At 43.2% G+C, this 21,899-nt stretch overlaps 3 protein-coding genes across 3 annotated transcripts; all 3 read left to right on the forward strand.

The window, feature by feature from the left end:
* The first annotated feature begins 10,961 nt into the window (after positions 1 to 10,961).
* LOC6528796 (serine protease grass) lies at positions 10,962 to 12,182 on the forward strand. Its single transcript, XM_002089792.3, has 4 exons — positions 10,962 to 11,270; positions 11,334 to 11,385; positions 11,445 to 11,638; positions 11,716 to 12,182. The coding sequence occupies exons 1-4, from the start codon at positions 10,979 to 10,981 to the stop codon at positions 12,147 to 12,149; spliced, it is 972 nt and encodes a 323-aa protein (XP_002089828.1). The 5' UTR covers positions 10,962 to 10,978; the 3' UTR covers positions 12,150 to 12,182.
* A 48-nt stretch (positions 12,183 to 12,230) lies between these two features.
* Positions 12,231 to 13,508, forward strand: LOC6528797 (serine-threonine kinase receptor-associated protein). Its single transcript, XM_002089793.4, has one exon. The coding sequence runs from the start codon at positions 12,361 to 12,363 to the stop codon at positions 13,327 to 13,329; it is 969 nt and encodes a 322-aa protein (XP_002089829.1). The 5' UTR covers positions 12,231 to 12,360; the 3' UTR covers positions 13,330 to 13,508.
* A 3,600-nt stretch (positions 13,509 to 17,108) lies between these two features.
* Positions 17,109 to 20,922, forward strand: LOC6528798 (cyclin-dependent kinase inhibitor 1). Its single transcript, XM_002089794.3, has 3 exons — positions 17,109 to 17,892; positions 17,955 to 18,355; positions 19,764 to 20,922. The coding sequence occupies exons 1-3, from the start codon at positions 17,729 to 17,731 to the stop codon at positions 19,928 to 19,930; spliced, it is 732 nt and encodes a 243-aa protein (XP_002089830.1). The 5' UTR covers positions 17,109 to 17,728; the 3' UTR covers positions 19,931 to 20,922.
* Positions 20,923 to 21,899: the final 977 nt, after the last annotated feature.

Below are 21,899 nucleotides of genomic sequence, written 5' to 3' on the forward strand. Positions count from 1 at the left end.
CTAAGGCACAGTTAGGTCTCGACCCATTTGTGACTGTTTCTTATTTAGAAAACATTTTTTGGAGATCTGGCAAGGTTGAATGCCGGTGCTGGTAAATAGCATTATACCGCGCTGCTAAAATAATTTAAAATCTTTTCTTTTTAGTGGACACTAAAATTTGAAGCCGTTCAACTTGAAATGCTATTTTTAACCTACCCTTTTTTTTTAGTTGGGTTTTGTTTCATTATTTCTCCTGATGATATATTAAGTCCGAGGAAGAAACGTTTAGTAAAAGTGACTTAATTTTGTCCACACAAATATAAAAACAACAACTCTAACGCTCAAATTTTTAATAAATCTTTTATTTTGAATCTTAGTATTCGTTGGTAATTTCGAGAATTTTTTTTAAATGTATAATTTTAATTGTAAAAAATGAAAATGTAAGTTGATTTTTTGCATGAGCTTATAAATAAATATTAGCAAGGTCGTGAGTAACTTGCCAGTATATACTGATAAACATTAAAAGTTTTGACGGACTGGCGATTTCAGGAACCTATGCTATATGCTATAAACAGGCGTTGACGCAAGCGCAATATGATTAGCCCAATATTATTGTCTTAAAATCGAGCTTACATCGCTTAATAATAAAGCTTTACATTATTTGGAAAATGCGTTTTTTTGGAGTAACGTATAACACCATTGAATAAAAAATAGTATAAAAGTTTACTTAGACTTATATTATAGATATTTCAACCAAAGAATACATGTACAGCTAGCACTGCTAGAAGAAAATATAAAAAAGATAAAATATATATAGTTCCTCCAGCATTCAACCCATAAGTCCTAAACTGAAATACATCCTGCAATAGATATTCCTAGTCATCAATCTGTTAACACTTGAGCCAATTATCCTGGCCCAAAAACCCCGATCGTGGCACGCGCCCCTCGGCAGTTGTCCCACTCTCCAACTGACCCACGTCGAAGTCCTTCGGTGTCGCTAGGCCTGGCCCTGGTCGGGTTCAATATCCTTTGAGAGCGGCTAATCTATTTTCGGTCGGAGGTCCCTTTCTGCTCTGTGCAGCGGTAGTCGAGCATGAAAATGCGTAAATTTCCACGAAAAGCAGAGAGCTATGCTCGTTTTCCAAGCGGCGGGGGTGTGTCCTTTTCAAGTGTTGAGAGCGTGCCATTAGGAAAATGCGAGGGGCAACAGCTGCAGGATCCGAAGCCCGGATCTCGTCGCACAGTTGCGTAAAATGCATTTTAATTTACGCCTACAGCTGCGCGAAATGCTGCTCCCGTTTTAGAAACTCCCCCTCTTCGGCCGCTCTAATTTTAGTCCGATCTCGATAGGATCGAGAACTAGCCGCGGACTTTATCGCGTGCGGTGTGTTCCTCGTCCTTGTCGCGTGGCAAAGCCCGAAAAACAAAAAACCAACAAAATTCCTGCCAAATTAGCATACTGATCCTGCACAGACGGGCGGGGGTGCCCGCTGTCCATCTGTCCTCCAAATATTCTGCATCGCGTGCCCCGGAGAGATACGAGCATATGTGGAATGCACTCCCGCCCTCCCTAATTAAGCGCATCACATATGGCTCCGCATCATCCCTATGCAAATTCACCCATTAATCAATTGGGAACGTAATTTGAATATAAAAACTCGGTGAAAAAATGGCTGGCTCTATTAATTGTGGCGCTGTCAACGGCTTGCAGGGTAGAAATGCCTGTTTCCAAAATTTGGCGAATGGCTGTGTGTTTTTTGTTTTGTTACACCAAATTAACAGAAACTGGGCAAATTGAATTTAGGAAGATCAAAAAAACATGAATTCATTTAGCAAGATAGCTGGGATTTTTTTTCGAAAATATACTACATAGTAAGATGAGTGAACTCTCCTTAAGCTTATCAGTTTATGTCTCTATCACTTTACAATCATTCTTGAAGGTCCAACTTTTTTTTAAAACATTGAGGATAACACGAAACCCTCGGAGCATTAATTTCCTCTGCCACTTAGGTGGCGTTTTTAGTACTCCGCTTCCTTTCAGAACGACAATTGTTCCTTTGAATAACCCCAAGCCTGTGGAAAGCGGCGCCTTGTTGAGCCACAAGGAACAAGGAGCTCTTCTAGCGCAGTGTCTCGAATTGCGTTTATCGAAGAAAGAATATATCTCTTATGGCGATCAACATCTTCGTTCTACGAGTTTTGCCACTAAATGACGAGCGGTTCCCTCACTTTAATTGTCTGGGAAAATGCACATTATCGCAGAGCCACCATCTATAAGAAAGATGAAGAAGCAAACCCTCGGCGTAAATATTATAAAACAGTCGGAACAATTAAAGAAGTGTCCCCTTCTGCCTTTGGTTCATAGATGGAAAATACGTTACAAATCCAACGCTTCGGCGACTTGGCTTTCGGCGTCCAGCGAGTTGGTCAAGTGGATTGCAGTTCCTGCTGGTCTTCCCCTATGTGCTGTGTCTGCTTCTTTGTTTCTGGCCTAAATACGCGCCGCTTTATGCTCACTGAGTAACGTGTGAAAGTCGAGGGAACTCCTAAGGAAGTGCTGGCTGCAATTTTGATTTGGCCCCGCGGCGGTGGCACTGTTGCAGTTGCACGAGGGCGTGGACAGTTGGCCACAGGTGAGTGCGTCTGCTGTCCAGGTAGCTGCTAATTGGGGCCCTTGGCGGAGGGCAGCGAAAATGTGTGTGATATACTGAATTATTTTCGGGAATATAGATTTCCCAGCCTAACGATAAATGCAGTGCATCAGCAGTAGAAGGACACATAATTGGGCACCGATGTTTTATCCAGCTTTCGTTTAGAATAGGCATACGCTACTGTGATGAACTAAGAGCGATGCGTTTTTATCTGTGCATTCAAAGACCCACCGAACACAATCAAAATATTTACGAATGCAGTGGAGTGTGAGCTGTGCAGGGCAGCAACTCAAGTTCCAAAGGTGTGAAAGGACAATGCGGAGCTGTGAGAGCTGTCAGGAAAATGCAAATGCCGCCTTACCTGGATCTCGAAAAGAGAAGGGGTTGCCAACAATGGCGGGCACGACAAAATATTTTCAACTATTTCGAGTGTCTTTTGCAGCACAGAAACGAAGGAGGCAGCGATCCAGGATTTATGTATGTAAATGCCGCCCAGCACTCGAGCCGAAGGGCTGAAAGTCGAAATTAAGTTGTAATCTTTGTAATTTTTGTCACTCCGAGGGGTTGACAGCGGACAGCTGCCTCACTCCTTTCGTCCTTTCGTAGTCCTTTCCTCCGATTCTTACCTTCTGGGGCGACTGCATAAAGCGACACATTTGTTTTGTAAATATTGCGTTTGTAATTAATGCGCGAATATCGAGAGACACATTTCTCAGTTTCTGAAGTTTTGTCTTTGGTAAATTTGCATATGGGTTTCATTGGTGCTTGGCGTCATTTTTCATTGAGAGTCATTTTTCATTATGGCCAAAGGGTTTGACTATTCAAATTTCATTCAACATAGATTAATGGGTTCAGCGCTTGCTGTTTGGGAAAATTCACAAGGTCAATGGCGAAATTTTGGAAAGTTTGGAAAAGGAATTTGAAGTGTAAGTAGAGAAGAGAATATTTGGCAAATGCACCACACTTAAAATACCTGCATTTTCTCAGACAATATGTATCTTCATATATAAAGAGCAATCAGATATTAATTCAAGGCCTACAGATACTTAGTGTACAGTGGAGCAAATGTAACCGACAACATGCATTTTAAGAAGATATTTTAAGATAAATGTACCAACTTATATGCAAGAGCATTTGATCACTCCCTCCGCCGAATCTCCCTTTCATTTAATCAAGCTATCAAGCAGACTTACTTCGCTTTTCCCACTTCGAGGCGAACAACTTATCGAGTGATAAATCAATTGAGTGCCTTCCCCATTCAGTTTGGCACATGCAAAACCATTTTGCAGAAATTTGTAAACATTTTATTACAACACAAAGTTGCAACCCTTTTTTCAAAGGCGACGACTGCCTTCATCCAAAGCGAAAGACAATGGGATTTCGCAAAACGGACAGATGATGCGTAATCCAGGAACATATGAATTGTAACCCCTTCGTTCCCGCACCGAAATGCAGCGAGGATCGGATCGGATCGGATCGGATCGTAACTTTGCATATATATGCACTATACTGTGAGCAGCAGGGAATAAATGGAGTCTCGGTTCGGTTTATTGCCCATGCATAATCCCGGTTAATGTGCTTACTGCGGACAGCATTTGAATAATGCCCAGTTAACGCTGTAATGTGCTTAGTCGCCATCTAGCAAACTAGCAATGTAGCAATCTCGAAATCTCGCAACCTCAAAATCTGGAGGTGTGTTGAACACTTCCTGTCTGGGAATCGGTGGTGCCGCCTTTAATGTCTTTCTGATACTCTCCATAGTGTCTGCCGCATGCAACATTTTTATTGGGCTCGGCGCGCAACGAATCCATCAATTTTATGGCCAGCCAGGAATATGTTTTTATTTGCGATCAGGCTTCCGAGCAAAAACGACACTTCCTGAAACAAAAGAAGCCAGCAAAGTAGGGAAAAATGGGGGAATAAAAGGAGCTGAACTGAACGGCCAAGAATCGTTACAACTGTCGTAAAGTTTCAGCGACTTTAAGCTGCTTATGCGAGCGGGCTGAAAAATTCGTATAAAATGTATTATGTGATGTGATGTGATGGTCGTGCGGAGCAGTTTGCGGTTTATCCTTTCAGCAATAAAAGTATCCGATTACGAAATGCACTGGGAACCAGAATCTCCGTCGTGGCCCTCCGCCTGTCAGCGCATAGATCAAATGCTAAAAGACCCAGCTGTGCTCCTGCGCCTTTTAATTAAAGTTTTAAGCCCTTAAATGCTGCTGCCTGGCGCAACTGGGCCAAACTGAGCCAAACTGAGCCAAACACGGCGACAAGGGCAAGTTAAATGCCAGTCAAAGCGCTGACATGATATCCCCGCAGTAAACTGACACTCTGCGTGCAAGACTCACAACTCGGGGATGTGAAGCCGAGCTTAGGCCACAGCTGGGCCACCGAAATGATGAACTACAGATGAATCGAGCTCCGAGGGAAGACGTCGTGATCTAGAGTCGATAGAAAAGCTAAGCGCCCAACCACGGTACTTTATATTAAGACAACAATCCATAAATAAGTGTTTTAATAATATCAGTAATTAACAAACTTCGTGTAGAAATAAAGATTTAGTTTATACGTGAATCCGCAAGCAATAAAGACTTTCTTCATAGACTTCAAAGCGCAATAATTTGATCGCACAACCAAATAAAATGAGAAGACACGACTCTACATTTAGAAGTGAAAACTAGAAAACATAGATCTTATGCACGTTTTGTGAACGAAATCAAACCAGGAAGGAGTGGCACCTCTTCCCTTTTGCAGCCCACGACCTCTGCTCTTCCCAACAGTAATGCCAATGCAGTCGGCATAGAGTTATTGACCCGTGCGAGGGCACTGGAGTGTATCAGTCTGGCAAGTCGTCAAGTCCTCAAGTCCGCAAGTCACATCCTCCCCGACGTGGTGGATCATCCACGGAGAGGCCTGAGCCCGATTCTCAAGTGGTTGCCGGTTTGGGCAACCCCTTGAGAGGATTACAAGGGAATTGCATCTGGAGTTACACGAGTGAAATGGCCAGCTGGGTGACTTATTCAAATTCGAATACATTTTGCTTTTAACTGGCACCGGTCCTTTGTTTTCGGCCTGCCTGCAATCACTCATAATGATTATGGAGGCATTGTCTCTGGTTCCACAACCCTAATGATTCAATTAACAAACAGGCAGCTGAGGCCGAGCCGAATCCACGTTGGAAACTTAAACTGAGGCTGACCAGTTGCAGTTATTTATGTGTCATGTGGGAAAAACAAAAGGGTTTTCGGCCACTGAGAACTTTTCCGAATCCAAGCCCCTTTGTTTTCGCAGCTCTGATTCTGGACTGCGTTTTCTGGTCCTGCGTGATGGAATGATGGGAGAATAAGAGGAAAATCGGCAGTGGTCATCCAAAAGGGTGGCTGGCTTCCACAGGAAGCTGCTCAAAATCAGGTAAAACTCATCTGCAAGCTCGAACAAGTAAATTTTATTAAAAAGTCGGGCAAAGCTTTAATTCTGCTTGCAGAGATGCTGCTGGTTGGGTGGGAAACTCCAGGTGAAAGTTCGTTACATGTTTTAGGGGAAACCAAACTCGATTTTTCCTAGCCCGGTTACGTATGAGGTTTTCCTAGACTTCATGTCGTGATGCTCGTTTGCAAATGTTGTCTGTTAAATGCACTTCTTATTGGCGTTAGCATACTTGAAGCTGCAGTTTCGGCTTTCGTGTTACTAATTGCATTTAAGGTGCTAATAAGCCAAGTAAATTGCTGTTACATAGCACTGGCACTTTAAATAAAGTCCATTCTCGGATACATTCGAAAATGTTGCTAATGCTGAGTTTATATTTGAGCAATTAAATCTGCACATTGTTACAATGGGTAACTTTAATGAAGTTTCCGTCTCTAATTTGATGTTGCATTGCTCTATCTGCCTCTGTTTCGTGTTCAATAATTTACTGTTGTAATGAATCCTTCCCATGACGAATATGCCATTGTCCTGCTGCTAAACTCTCCTGAAGACGGCATTAGAATGCTATTAACTAGCCGCCGCAAATTCAAATATTTTTGCCCAGACAAGGAATGCGCAGGAATGCGTCCATACAAAATTAAGTCGACGAACTGAGGGAAGCGACGGGACATTTGTTTGAGCAAATCAATTAGTCACAATGGCCCTCGGAGGCAGGACAATGGGTCTCTGTATAGAGAAGTGTCCCTTTTTGCGGACGGGGGCCTTTCTGGACGGCTTCCTGGCCATTGGCCATAAGGGCGTTAATTATCGGGCAGACGTTTAATGAATGCACCCGGGGAGAAGTCGAGCTCACGTAATTTAAATTTGCTCAAGGAGATTGCGTGTGTTTTGTTTGGTGTTATGACTTCTTGCCGCTAGCTCGTCGCTTAGTTAGAGCTAAGTGTGTGTCCCTGTCCCCACCTCCGGCCAGTTTAGTTTCCGCTTCCTGTCTGAGCGATGTCGCATCCTTCGAGCAATTAGTGGAGCGATGGGCACACAGGAAGTCTGATTCGGAGTGCCGGCCGTCGAGGGTGAACCATAACTTGTGGACTTACACGAATCTTGGATTTAATTTGGCAGTTACACATCTGTTTTTTTTGTACTTCGGCACTAGATCCCAATTTTATATGGCCATAAAGTGCGATTTTGGCATGCCCATCGAATGATTTTATATCACTTTCGGGCAGCTGGACACTATGAAGACCATTATAAAATCGTTTATGGGCCCTGACAATTGATTGATATATGACAGAGGGGGCTATGTTCATCTACAAAGGGCTGCCCGATTTTTGCCTGAAACATAATGTCTTATTCAGCCAAAATTCCCACAACGGCGCAGGCGCAAAAGTATTAGCTTTCAGCAGCGAAATTACCATATGAAAGCGAAAGGATTAGGGTAAGCGGAGAAAAGTATCAAATGTCCTGGCTGGCAATTATAAGACTTTAGCTAATTACAAAAGAGAGTTTCGCCTAAAAGATGAAAACATAAAATGCATGATTGATGCGCTGACAGCAGAGACCGAAAAATACAAAAATTTATATTAAAAGAGGAAAAAACTGCCAGAAAACTTTTAACCGATGTCAAGCCAAGTTTTCCCTGCCACCACCTTGGGGAGTTCGGAAAAACCGTCCGCAGCTGCCGAGGAAAACTCTGCGCCTCTCATATGCAAATCAGTCTAACCGTCAGTTCATCATTCTCGTCCTGCCGATCCTGCAATTTGAGTAAGCGAGTGACATAATTCCCGACAGCGTGACCAACTTTGATTGATCTGCAGATCTGCAGATCGGCGAAAGCAGAAGCCGCGTCCAAAGGCGACAGGCATGGCGAATCGGAAAACTGGTACAAGGCCGCTTTCTCTTTGTTCTCGGCAGGATCAGCCTGCAAAAGTGTCAGAAATTCAGAAATCACGGGGATTGATCACTCGAGTTTTTAAGATGATGTAGAGCGTGGCTTTTGCATAATTTAGTTCAGGTTTACAAGAGTCTTACAAGGGGATTTATGGGAAGTTATGGAAGCCTAAGTTATGGGAAAGTTGGGAGACATGTTTTTATCTTCGTCCCAACAGCGGCTGGCGTTTTTCAAAAATATGATAAAGAACATAAAAAAGAGGATATAATTTAATAGAAAGTGCTTAGACCAAGAAGAATACATATTTTTGCATATTGTTCGTAGCTATATTATTTTGCGAGTCTTTTACATTTGTGAGTTGTATTGTGTGTTTCTAGACACCTATTAAAGTTGAGTAAAAATCGTGCCTCTGTATTAAGTACTAATTCCAACCGATTACCCTTTTATATTTAATAAATATAAATATAAGCTAATTAGGTCATGGACTTCATTATAGAGCGTCCACTCAGATAATTCTTCATCTGTTTTTTCCTCGACCCAGAAAAGCCGATCCGACTCGATCAGAGGATTATGCAAACATTTGCGGGAAAGTGTCATTAGTCAATGGTCCCATATTTGAACTCTGACCACAGAGCAGTGTTAAGTGGACAAAATGCCAGCAGAAATGCGGAAAAATCACAGCGATTTCTCAGGGAAAACCGCAAGTTGAGACAACCCCTAGAAAGTAGAAAGCAGCATCTGAGAGCGAAACAGGGAAAGGTGAAAATCCGATACCTATGTAGAAGAACCCCTGCGAGAAGGTCCGTGGAACTACCCGGGGGAATATTTCGCAAGTCGCTTACCCAAAAATGGCATAAACAATCTCATTGTGCGCACTCGAACCAAATGATGTGTGAGATATCAATTGTCAAATCGACAATGGAAAGTGACAGATCGGTATCTGAAACGTTCGTAATAAAATTAGAAGTTTATTGATTTGTCCTGACACTTTGGCAGAGGAGCGGAGCCCGGGCTGCGAAAGGAAACTCTCGAACCTCGAATCTGGGACAGATTGATGTCTGCTCTCGCATTATCAATGGGAGTGTCCTTCCTCCACTCCCTTCGTCCTTACCCCTTGCTGAGGCTCCTGCTTCGGCTTCTGATGTCCTATAAAAATTATAAGCAATTACATAGAAAGAATTTCCGTTGGCTGGTCATAAAGTAAGGAACTTTACGAGCCCAGTAAATATTTTGATGGCCGAAATTCGCTAAAAAAGTTAATTTCCGTGTCACTTTTCGCTGACTTTAAACCATTTTGCGATGCTTGGAGTCTGACTCGACTGACAAATGGATCCAAACTTCCTGCTGCTGCTGCTGACCACGCCCTAATGCTGTAGATGCCACTCACTTTCCGTTTTCAAAGAGACCATTAGCTTCATGAGTTGCATTTCCCTAAAACTCTTCCATGTTTGTACTAATTATTATTAATGTGTTTTCAAACCGAAGTCTAAAAGGGAAAACACCCAATGATTTGTGTGTTTGTGGGCTAGTTCAGAAAATGCGGGACAGTAGGTTATGAGAACAAACTGTTTTGAGATTGCGATCCTCTGGGGATCAGATGACAATTTAGTTTTGACTTCGAAAGTGAAACACTAAGTATTTCGTATTGAAATCAATCATGAACTAGAATTTTAACATTTTATGTGTTTCTTAGATATCTCGCTTTTGGTTTCAGGATATCATTTGAATGCGAGATTAGCTTACATTTTCCTTTTCTCAGGAAGTTTCTTTGTGCATAAACCTAATTAGCATGTTCTTCGACAAAGTCTTCAAGCTACTAACACATCACACATTGTCAAGTCAAACTCTTGAGGAAATCCGTTTAATTTCCCTCAAACCCCGAGACGCAAAACAAATTTCTTGCCCGGGCACCAGTAACAGCAGCACTGGAAACAAATTTTAATAACTTCAAAATGTAATGTACCAATAAATAACATAACATATAACTGTGGGGAATGACAAAGATCCCAAGACTGTGGATTCGTAGAGACTAGAATAAACCCAAGTTCTAAGACCAGCTGAATATGAATTTTCTCCCAGTGCACTGCCTCTTGGGCTGATTCGGAGACACCTCCTTCCGACTTGTGCGAAAGTGAAATCGACTCGATTGCGGGCGTGCTACGTTAGTCTTGCGGTTGCCGGCGACTCCTGCTCCTGGTTTTTTGGTCCTGCGCCCGCACAATTGGATGAGGAACAAAGTCAGAGATTGCCAGAAGGTGTTGGAAGATGCTTCTTATCCGCAGCATTGTGCTAGCCTGCTTGTGTATGCACAGGTGTCATCCTACAGGTGAAATGGATCCTCTCGAGGGCAGAGAACTCGTGCCAGGGCGTCTCCATTGTTCGGCCGCATAATGAAAGCAAAACGTTCTGAAATATGAATTGAATCTGCTGGAGTGCATTTAATATACATTACGCTCCCCTCCTTTGCACCTTGCTAATATCCTGGCGCTCCTTTGCCGACAAAGTTGCGAGTAGTTTGGCATCTTCCGCTGTTTGCTGTTTGCCGAAAAAGTCGGGCCATGCGGGCCATACAATATCCGCTGAAACGTTTAAGTGAGATTAACAAGTGATGACGGATACCGACTTTGGCACAATCAGGATGCCACCCAGGACCTTGGGGCTGTGTGCTTTCTATTAAATTAAAAGTGGCAAAGGAAAAGCGGGGAGGCAGCGGAGGAACTCTTTATTGGGCGACTCGACTTTCGGCTTAGGAGCAAAGTGCTTTGTCACGAGATAAGAAAGCGTTTCGGAAATCCTAAGAAAATATTGCAAAAATCAATGATGCAGAGCTAAAAACCTAATACAGATGTGTGTTACAAGCATCAATCCTGTTCATTGTACCTCAGTAAATACGTGTATTATATTTTTAATAATATACTACTTAATATACTTGCTCTTCTGGGAATTCGAACTGATTACATACGACGATAAGCATGTGCTATTGTCAGTAAAGTGCACTTTACGCATTCAGTTTCCCATCTGAGCTCGGATCATGCACAGTCCTCCTGCGATCATTGCCCTAGTTTGGGGCATCGTCTACCTTTCCTGCCCACCTTCATCTGAGGCCGGAAGGGAAGATTGGACAGCAGACGAGCGGCTGGTTTACGAGCAGTTGACCCAACAGGATTGCGGTGTCCTAACGAATCTGATTCCCGCCCAAAGGCTTCGTCGGAGGATCACCGGCGGTCGGAAATCGTCGCTGATGTCCCAGCCTTGGATGGCATTTCTCCATATTCCAAGTGATATGGAGATGTGTCGCTGTGGAGGCGCCCTTATCTCAGAACGTACTAATACTAAAATAACCAAATCACTTCCCCCGTTCATAGTATTCGTTTTCTTTGCTTTAGGCTTTGTTTTAACTGCCGCACATTGCTTCAAAATGTGTCCTCGATCTAGGGAGTAAGTAAGACTTGCATGATTCTTTCCGTGTCCTTTTCCTGATGCTGGGTCTTAAACAGGATAAAAGTGTGGCTGGGAGAACTCGACATAAGTTCCACAAGTGACTGTACCACCTACAATTATCAACTGGTTTGCGCACCGCCCGTGGAGGAGTTTACCATCGAGAATTGGATTCTCCACGAGGAGTTCAACCTCTTTTACCCCGGGTATGATATTGCCCTGATAAGACTGAACAAGAAAGTGGTTTTCAAAGGTAGGAACACCCAAGTTGAACATACAAGCTAATATCTAGTTATATAGTAAATTGTATTTAAATATATGCTTTTTCAGACCACATTCGACCCATATGTCTGCCCCTGACCGACGAACTCTTGGCCTTTACCTTGCAGCTGGGAAAACCCTACATGGCGGTGGGCTGGGGGAAAACGGAGAGCAGCAGCTTCGCCAACAGTACGATGGAGGTCTACATAAACACTGAGAAGTGCACCGACGGCAGAGACACCTCGTACCTCTGCGCCAATGGCGACTATGTGGATACTTGCACTGGGGACTCCGGTGGACCGCTGATTTGGTCGACCTTGTTTCTCGGCAAGGCTCGAACGGTACAATTCGGAGTGGTCAGCACTGGAAGCCAGGAATGCGGCGCTGGCCAGAAGGCATACTACATGGATGTGCCCACCTTTGTGCCCTGGATAATCGCCAAGATGGCAGAGTTTTCGGATTTGAAGCCAAATCTGTTAACTTTAGATGCAAATACTGTGTAATTGGTGCTGATAATTTCCGAATCCGTTTGACCATTTAAAGTCTTTAACTTGGAAGGGCTGTAAGTTTTGAGGCAGACAGATCAAGTAGCTCACGTTTTTGTGTCGTTCAGATCGGTAGTCGTATTGGGAAATACCTATAGATAAAAAGGAAATTGGAAAAGCCACATAAAGCACAGTTCTATTGCAAGTATTTTACAGCCAATTACGTAAAATGGGTCATGAGATTGGAGTCCTGTGTCTGGGACACTCGGGCTCGGTGGTGGAGTTAGCTTTTAATAGAGACTACGATAATGGGTACTTTCTGGCCTCTGCCGGACTCGATGGAGTCGCAACACTGCGACACGGCGACACTGGCAACTGGATTACCAACCTAACAAAGCACACGGACAGTGTATGGTCGGTGTCCTTAAGCCACGACGCCAAGATCCTGGCCAGTGGCGGGGCGGATTGCAAAGTCCGTGTCTGGGATGCCCTGCTGGGGAAACAGCTGAAGAAGCTTACGCATAACAAGACAGTGGCTTGTGTGGACTTGAATCCGAAGGCCACTCGCTTGTTGACCGGCTGCATCGATGAGGAATCCTCACTCGCCCTCTTCGACATAGAACAATCGGACAAAGTTCCCCTCATGGAGTTCCGTGGCCATCATCGCGGTGTGAGGGATGTGACCTTCTGCTTGGAGGAACGCTGCGTCCTCTCCGCTTCCTATGATCGCACGGTGAGGATGTGGGACTGCCTGAGCGGCAAGAGAACTAACTCCATTTTCCTGCCGCACCACGTCAAGTCGATGGAGCTGCACCACAGCGGCGACATAGTGACCATAGCCTATGCCGGCGGTGTGATCTTCCTGGACCCCAAGAGCTTCGAAGTGCTCAAGCATCGCAAGTTGCCCTACAAGGTGACTGCGGCCTCGCTGAGTCCCAACAAGGAGATCTACGTGTGCGGCAACAACAAGGGCTACTCCCACAAGTACGACTACGCCACGGATGTAAACACGCAGGTCTACGTATCTGAGGAACCATCCGCGGTGCTAGCTCTGAAGTTCAGTCCGGATGGCGAAGTGTGTGCCATTGGCTCCGCAGATGGCAGTATCATTCTCTGGCGAATGAGCCGCAAAAGCGCATCCGTAGTGCGCGACCAAGATGATGACGACGATGGGGAGGAGAATGAATCCATCAGTTGAATACCGAATACCGAATACCACACCCTATGCACAACTGTACACCGTTTTGATTTGAGTTCTCATCTGGGTTAATTTATTTTTTGTAGTTCTGTTGCATCGTTCCCCATCATCAAAATCCGAGAAGGGTCACTGTTTTTTTCCCTACTAATAAATTCGTCTTGTGATTGAAAACCCCCAAATGACCGAGCGGTCTACCTGCCTTTTATGGCTATCTGACTATTGGACGCCCTTTTCCAACCTGTTTTGTGGATGATTTTCGAAAGGATTTCGGTTTTCTGTATTTTCCTTCGTTGAACGATCGCCGACGCTGATTGTATCGCTGCTTTATGGAGTTTCTCACCCAATGCAGTCGAGTCATAAATGCGTTTTTTATTATTATTTGAGTTTGGTAGGGGAGATGGGGAGTCCCTGAAGTCTTCTAATACACTGAATATGTATCCAACAAAGCGACTGAGGTTTCCTCCTTTCTTGGGGTAGTTCGGAGCCAGAGAGCCAGATAGCATGCACAAATAGACACCAGGAGATACATCTCTGGCTGATCTGCTTTCCTGACCTAAGATACTTTGGGTTTGACAACTTCTTGACTCCGTGCCTCTGTTTGTTTATCTTTCTTTGGGTCCGCGTTCGCTCAAAAGGTTTTCCATAAATATTTATAATTTCTTGGTTGATAAAACGAGTTCCTCGCATCACGCTGAGCCAACGTATTTTCCAAAACACGTTTTCCACGCGTTTACCAGGAACAGGGAATCGTTTCACACAACCTCCTTGCGTGTTTGTCCACCGAGTTCGACTGTTCTAATAAAATGAGTTGTCATGCTAGTTCCATAAGTTGGTCAGCACAAGTGCCAGCTCCATGATTGATGGCTTGAATGGAAAGTAGCACAGTAGCACAGTAGCCGCAGGATCAGCAAAGGATTAGCCTGTACGGTAGCCAGTCCAAATATTTGCATACTTGCCCGACTATTTGCATTCCACATTAAGAAATATCCATCAATAAATACCGATCCGACCGCAATTTGTCCGAGTAAAAGATCCGAGATACCCAAAAGTCATTTATAAATGTCCTGCGCAGAGATTTGATAATATTAATGATTGGTCATTTGCCAGGGAGAAATGCTTGGTAACACTTGGAGTAGATCGTCTGGCGTTTTTCTGTGTTTTGGTGGGGATCTCTACTATCTATTGTGGTTGAGAAATACAAATGGCTTTCCTGCTCAGATGGTTATTAGAGTAATTAATGCCTGGATCCTAAATCAAGTTTCTTGTTATTAAAAACCAATTAAAAGCACTTTCTCGAATTCTAGGATTTGTAACGTCATTTTTGTGGGTACTATTCGAAGGATATTTTTTAAATTGCCCCTTTTTCTCCCTGTTAAAAGTTATTAGTTCTTAGTGAACCACTCCCACATCAAGTTGGGTTGAACCCTGAAATGTCCTTAGTAGCAGCACACCTGCCTAGCAAAATATCCAAAATTGCGGTCACAGTTCCGTGCGCCGAACAGTTTTTATGGTAATTTTCTTACGGAACCGAGAATGTTTCAAAAATATCTTACGGCAATTTCGAGCGTTACTTAGCAGGCTGGTCATGCTCGCTGAGCATTTGCACCCCCACCGGAACACGTGGCGGATCGGGCCAAGTTCTTGGCTATGTGTTGCCTTATAGAGTGGGATATCTCTGGCCTCCTCCTGGGGTGGAATGGGCTGGCTCGATTGCCCGCTGTGTGCTGAGGCGATAAGACGCGTAGCATTCGAAATGAGAGTAACGTATATTTTATACGAGACCAGGAAGGACTGGGCATTGTTGAGGTTTTAGTAGATACGAGATAATGTTCTACCGACCGCGACCTTTGACTAGGAAACACTGATGATATTTGCCTAGGTCTTATCGGGTCGGGGGATAGTTAAGTGCATATTAGGGAATACCGATAAGATCCAAGTCGATCCTACCAGCATTTAAGCCTCCAATCAAGCGAATACCTTGAGTGTCATCCAATGCCCGCACGTTCCACTACAATCCTTTAGGATCTGCCCTCATAAGCGGGACACTTGAGGACCGCTTTTCCACCTCTTTTCTCCTCCTTTTCTCGTTTTTCCGCGTGTGTTGACACAACCCATATAAAGCATATAGTTGCCAGGATATCCTGCTTGAGAGGAAATTACTTAAAGGGATCACGAACTCTTCCCCTTTCGAAAAACTCCTTCTTGAGTTGTTTATGTTTTCAGGCATGACTGCCACCGAACGCCAGTAGAATTCTCAAATTTGTTACAAAGTGTGTAAATTCACGTTGCTTTTCTTCTTGAGGGAGGGTGTGTCCCATAAACAGAAAACCGAACCACAAGGGATCGGATCTTATGGGAGTGGAAAGGAACGAATTATGGATGGATGATGCTGCCTAATCGAACGGTCGTCAAACGATCTCTGCCTTTTTTGGGGTGATTGCACTCCGTTTTTTCATGTTTTTTCTCGGGTTTTTGTGTGGAAAGCCAATGGGTTTTCCCATTATTTCGTCGAGTGCAAAGGACAAAGCAAATTATGTCTTTAGTCAACGAATCTGACTTCCAAGGCTTTGTACCTATTCTTTCCTTCTTATTTAATTGGATTTGTGCAAACAATATAAATCTCGTTTTATGGCCGTTGGTAGTGTAATTTAATTTTTTACGATTTTGCACATTAAAAGAAAAACTTTCTGTAAATGCAGCACGAAATGAGCAGAAAACTTGTGTTATAAAAAGTGAACCCCTACGGAAATTTAAAAACCCGATACTATTCAAACACCACAAGGAAATTCGAAATCGACGTGAACTATATTTATATGTACATATGTAGATACAAATGTATATTTGGTGAACCAGTGCCCCACAATGCAAGCGCGATTTTCCCCTTGGCAACACGAGGAAAGTGAAAAGAATCGTTGCCCCAAATGCCCCCTGCCACGCCCCTTCGACAGCCCAAAATCCAGTTTGCGGCCAAACAACCGAAACCAAAACATACTTTTTTCGTATCTTCCCATCGCAATCGCAACTAAAAGTACAGCTCCACCGATGCAACAACAAACAAGAAGGCAGCGAACAGAACACACGGATGGAAACGGACAGGGATGGGTAGATGGCGTGCGAGAGAGTGGGAGATATAGGGTGAGAGAGAGCAAACGGAAGTTGGGCCGACTTTCTTAATACACTTCATTGCAGAACTTTGTCCCCACGACTCTTAGACAGTTTAGGCAAATACCTAAAGTAGTTTTAAAAATTCTTCTGTTTTCAAAACTTATGTATGTATGTTCATTGCAATAAAATGTGCTAGTATTTACAAAGGAATTTTGATTATTTTTCTCGTTTCCTTTGCAATGAATTGTTAATATTATTTAAAAGAATTAAATAAAAAATGTAATTTATAAATTAACTATTGTCGTAAGTAATTATATTCACAAGAAACAATTATTTTAGAAAAATTCTAAAGATCAAAACTTTTCAACATATATCAGATGGTTTGGTAAAATGTTGTTAGAAAACTTCTCTTGTTATTTTTATTTGCTTGCTTTATTAGTTTTTTACAACCATTTTAAGAAAGTGCATTGCTCTTTCGATATGATTAATTAAAAAAAGCGCATTCAAACCCAACCGTTGAGCTCTCTTTCCCCGTCCCTTTCGCGCCTGCTGGTTCACCGATCTTTTTGAATTCGAGGGTTGGTGTACAGAGAGCGCGAACCGCTCTGCATTTCCAGTTGGCAACGCCTCTGGTGGTTGTTTGACGTTTGCTTTTGCCTAGTGTTTTATTTATCATTTATTCGTTTCTTCGAGTTCGTCGAGAGAGGTTCGGCCTGATCGGTATCGCTGTATTTAAAGACCTAGTGCGCAGTGCGCTTATACCCGAAAAGGTCCACAAACATCGCTGTTACAACGACTTCAAGTTGTAAAGACAAACATAACACAAAATTGCTGCCACGGGCAGCTATCTTATAGAAAACTCCAACGAGAGACGCAAACGTTTCGTTTTGTGAGTGGAATTGCAGTGCTGTGTGTCCAAATCACCATTCGAAGACAGTGACCAAGTGCTATTAGACCAAGGCCTTTGCTTATAAATATTTTATAAACAATTGCAGCGTGAAATTTCACTTTTGAAGGCAGCAAGACGTAAAATAAGCTGCAACACACGCACACACAGAACACTCGCTCTCCCAAATTCACACACGCTCGCGTGTGGAGACCGTGATTTGTATTTGTATTCGTGTGGAGACTGCCTCTCTCTTTTGGGGCTGTCCGAACACAAAGTTTTGGCGCCAAAAGTTTGACAGTTCGCTTTGGCGTGCGATTCGCAAACAAGTGGCAAGAAAAGTGCGTCTCAAAACAGAGCAGAAAAACACTAGGGGAACCCAAAACAGATATTGACTAGTATATCAACATGGTCAGTGCTCGAGTCCTGAATCCTGTGATGCTGAGTGAGTTCTGCAAGATGAGCAGCAGTCCGGCGGTGAGTCGCAATCTGCCTTGCGGTCGTCAGTTGAATCGCATAAAGCGTGACCTCTTCGGTAGCTCCAAGTCCGCCGAGGGTACAGCCACCAAAACGTGAGTTCCTGTGATAACAGTTGCAGTTTAACCAATAGCTAACGACCTTTTTTCCCTTCCAGACCCTTCAATGCCGAACTGGAGCGCCATCAGGAACTGGCTACGCAAAAATGGGGCTTTGACTTCCGCGCCGGCTGCCCATTGGCTGAAAAATCGCACTTCATCTGGGAGCGCGTCAGCTTCCAAGAGTCCAGCTTCGCCCCAGAGATGTACACACTAACCCGGGCCGCCCACGTACGTCCTTCCGCGGATACAAGTCCTAGCGACATGGACATTTTGGTAAACGAGCGCTCAGAACGGGAGAACTTTGGCTCCAACCTGGGTAATTCCTCACTGGAGTCCAACACGGATAATGACTCCTGCTACGACTCACAGGATGAATCGCTGACAATGCGGTTCCGCTCCTCCAGCACGGCAAGCACCTCCTCGATAGTCCTGCGCAAGCGACAGCCAAAAATCACAGGTGAGTCTCGGGGTTGTTCTACACCACTATACCATTTTGATCAGCAGAGCTTGACGGTTCCCAGGGTCAGGCTTCATTTCACTTCGATAGACGTTACTAACTGTTTTCCCACAGCTTTCTGTTTAAACCCTGTTTATTTTCGGTTCTCAGGAAGTTGAGGGTGGTTTATATAACTTATCATTACTATAGGCTTCTTTTGTAGGCGGACTGATTCAATACGTTGTTTTAAAGAATTATTTGTACAGTACCAAGTGGAGACTATTAATAAATTATCGACAGCAGTGGCTTAGTTTTATAAGTAGTTTGGCTAGGTTTTGGTATTTTATTTTAGTTATGTGCTTTTTGTTTTTAAACCTCCATAAAAACGAATTCGGTCAATGATTTTATGCCAAACAAACATTTTGGTGAAACATAACCGCCATTCAACTGTACTCACAACGTTAATCTTCGAAAGGGGTTATTAATTTGGTTTTTAGTTCACTCCTTTTTTTTTGTTTGGTTTATATTCACTTTCCAGAATAAAAAATGGATCTTTTAATTGTGGGCGTTCTTCGTATAACTTGGAGCCAAATTATAGCAATTAGCCAATGCTTTGTGGGAGATTTATTTTCGTCCAAAAGGGTTAGTCAAAGCTGATTGCAGCTGTTTCAGCTCTTCATCTCCCTAAACCAAGTGATTCTCTGCTGATCATCCACTTCGCGGGGGTTGGTTTTCAGATCGATAGCATGCGGGCCTGGCTGGCTGCATCTATAAATGCCAACAGCTGTGACTCCGCTTTGTCTATGGCCTGACCTCATTATAGAAAACGGGAGAGGGGTCTGGGGATCGGCTTTCAATGCACCACCATCCAGAGTCCGTGGCCTTATCAAACCTCCCTTTGATTGCTTTGTACGCAGCGTTTTTTATAAATGCCACTAGCACATGCATGTGTAATTATAATCGTAAAAAGTGTCTGTTCGGAACATAATAAATGCACCCGCATCGGGTGGTCAGCAGGGAAGCCCTTGAATTCCTTAAAGCCTCCACTCGCTTAACTTGATGTGTACTTTTTGCTGCTTTGGCCAGTAAGCTAGAGCACTAATTTATGCAGCTATGCAGCACCACCACTCGTGCTTTTACCGGTCTACCTGAAAAACCGGCTGAAGACCGAGTGTCTGGCTGCCGTCTGGCATTTATTTGCTACCCCTGTGCGGATCTGCAACCCTCTAGGGAAGTGCTGCCGGCCACGTGCCACAATCTGGAAATCTACCCGAAACCGAAATCAAAATGTGCAAAAACAGGCGGCGCCTGCTGTTTAGGGATCAATGACTTGTGAGCATGGGCAACCGGAAATGCAGCAGCTGACTTTGATTTGGCAATTCCACCTAACACGTATTAATAACACGCATTTTCCTTCTTTCGTTTGCAGAGTTCATGAAGGAGCGCAAGCGTCTGGCTCAGGCACCCAAGAAACTATCGCCCGCAAAACGCCTGCGCACCAGTTCTCCCAGTTCTTCCGCCACTTCCAGCTCCAGCGGTGGATTCGGGTTGGGGGCGCACTTTGGGGCGATGTTGAAGCGGCCGCGCAACAACTAACGCTCTAGATCCACCGAATTGCAATTTGTAATTTTATTTTTTATAAGCCACTGCGATTGTGTAGTATTTCCTAATTTTTTATTACGAACATTTTTATGCAGTGCAAGGGCGACAGTTGCGAATATTAATCGTTAGTCTTCAACTACTCGTAACCAGTAATTAGTTGTAAGTCAACCAGTAAGCTCGAGCTATATGAAACTTTTTAGATTTCTCTAGTGAGAAATGCCATAAACTAAGTGATTAGTTCTTAACAACAAACAACTATTGAACAAGAAGAGAGAGACCGCAAGCTGAATGGAATTAGTCTTAACTATCTTGAAGCCAATCGAAATTTAACCTTTATAACGATGAAATACTTTACAAAACTTTGTAAAATCCTTGCAAATTTCGTCGGCAACTTTTGCATTTGAAATTTGCCGGGGGAACAAAACTCATCCTTTCTCTGTCCTGCCAGTTCATCAAAATACTGAAACTAAGGGCAGAGTAAAATTGAGTTTTGTCCTGCACATTAAGGGCGCTAAAACGATGCCCCAATAAGCCGTACTTTGGCTCATTGCTGCTTTGTTTTTTCGACCTACTAAAATTGTACCAAATTCGACCAGTGGAAAACAAACAAAAAAGAGGAATGTCTTTGAATTAACTTCGTCAATTTCTGCACGTTTGGATGCCAATTTATATGATGCCGCCAAATGGACACAAATTGCCGCGCTCTCATTTCTTAACCAGTGGTAAAAATGTTTTTTATGATTTGCTATGATCTCTGGGCAAATTATGAAAACAATTTTGCCTGAAACTATCATGTACAAAAACTAGATTACTATACTATACACATAGGCAGAGCCTATTCTTCATAACACTTATACAAAGCATCTATTTGTAAGGCCTAACTAAGAACAAATCCAAAGTATTCTCCTAATATTTATATGTATAGACACTCTATGTATAATTATACCATATTCAACTCATACTTCAATAAACAAAACACAAAAACACCCAGATTGTCCATTTCTAAAATTAACAAAACTCCCGCATTAAATCATTTTCATGTTTAAATGTTATTAAATGACTATTTCTATGCATTACTTTGGTTGTAGAAGTAGCCGTAAAATGTAGTTTATTAAAAGAATTTTGTACATTTTATAAGTTAATATTTGTTTTTCTGCAATAAATTGTTTTTGATTTTCTAGTTGGTAGTAAACAAATAGCGGTTTTCATTTTAATTGTTTTTATACCCGTTACTCGTAGAGTAAAAGGGTAAACTAGATTCGTTGAAAAGTATGTAACAGGCAGAAGGAACCGTTTCCGACCATATAAAGTATATATATTCTTGATCAGGATCAGTAGCCGAGTCGATCTGGCCATGTCCGTCTGTCCGTCCGTCTGTCTGTCCGTCTGTCCGTCTGTCCGTATGAACGTCGAGATCTCAGGAACTACAAAAGCTAGAAAGTTGAGATTAAGTATACAGACTCCAGGGACATAGACGCAGCGCAAGTTTGTCGATTCATGTTGCCACGCCCACTCTAACGCCCACAAACCGCCCAAAACTGCCACGCCCACATTTTTGAAAAATGTTTTGATATTTTTTCATTTTTGTATTGGTCTTGTAAATTTCTATCGATTTGCAAAAAAACTTTTTGCCACGCCCACTCTAACGCCCACAAACCGCCCAAAGCTGCTACGCCCACACTTTTGAAAAATGTTTTGAAATTTTTTCATTTTTGTATTGGCCTTGTAAATTTCTATCGATACTTTCTGCCACGCCCACTATAACGCCTACTAACCGCCAAAAACTGTGTTTTAGACTTACCTTCTCCCTTCCACTAGCTGAGTAACGGGTATAAGATAGTCGGGGAACTCGACTATAGCGTTCTCTCTTGTTATACCCGTTACTCGTAGAGTAAAAGGGTAAACTAGATTCGTTGAAAAGTATGTAACAGGCAGAAGGAACCGTTTCCGACCATATAAAGTA

The sequence above is a fragment of the Drosophila yakuba genome, chromosome 2L (genome assembly GCF_016746365.2).
Source record: "Drosophila yakuba strain Tai18E2 chromosome 2L, Prin_Dyak_Tai18E2_2.1, whole genome shotgun sequence".
Lineage (NCBI taxonomy): Eukaryota > Metazoa > Arthropoda > Insecta > Diptera > Drosophilidae > Drosophila > Drosophila yakuba.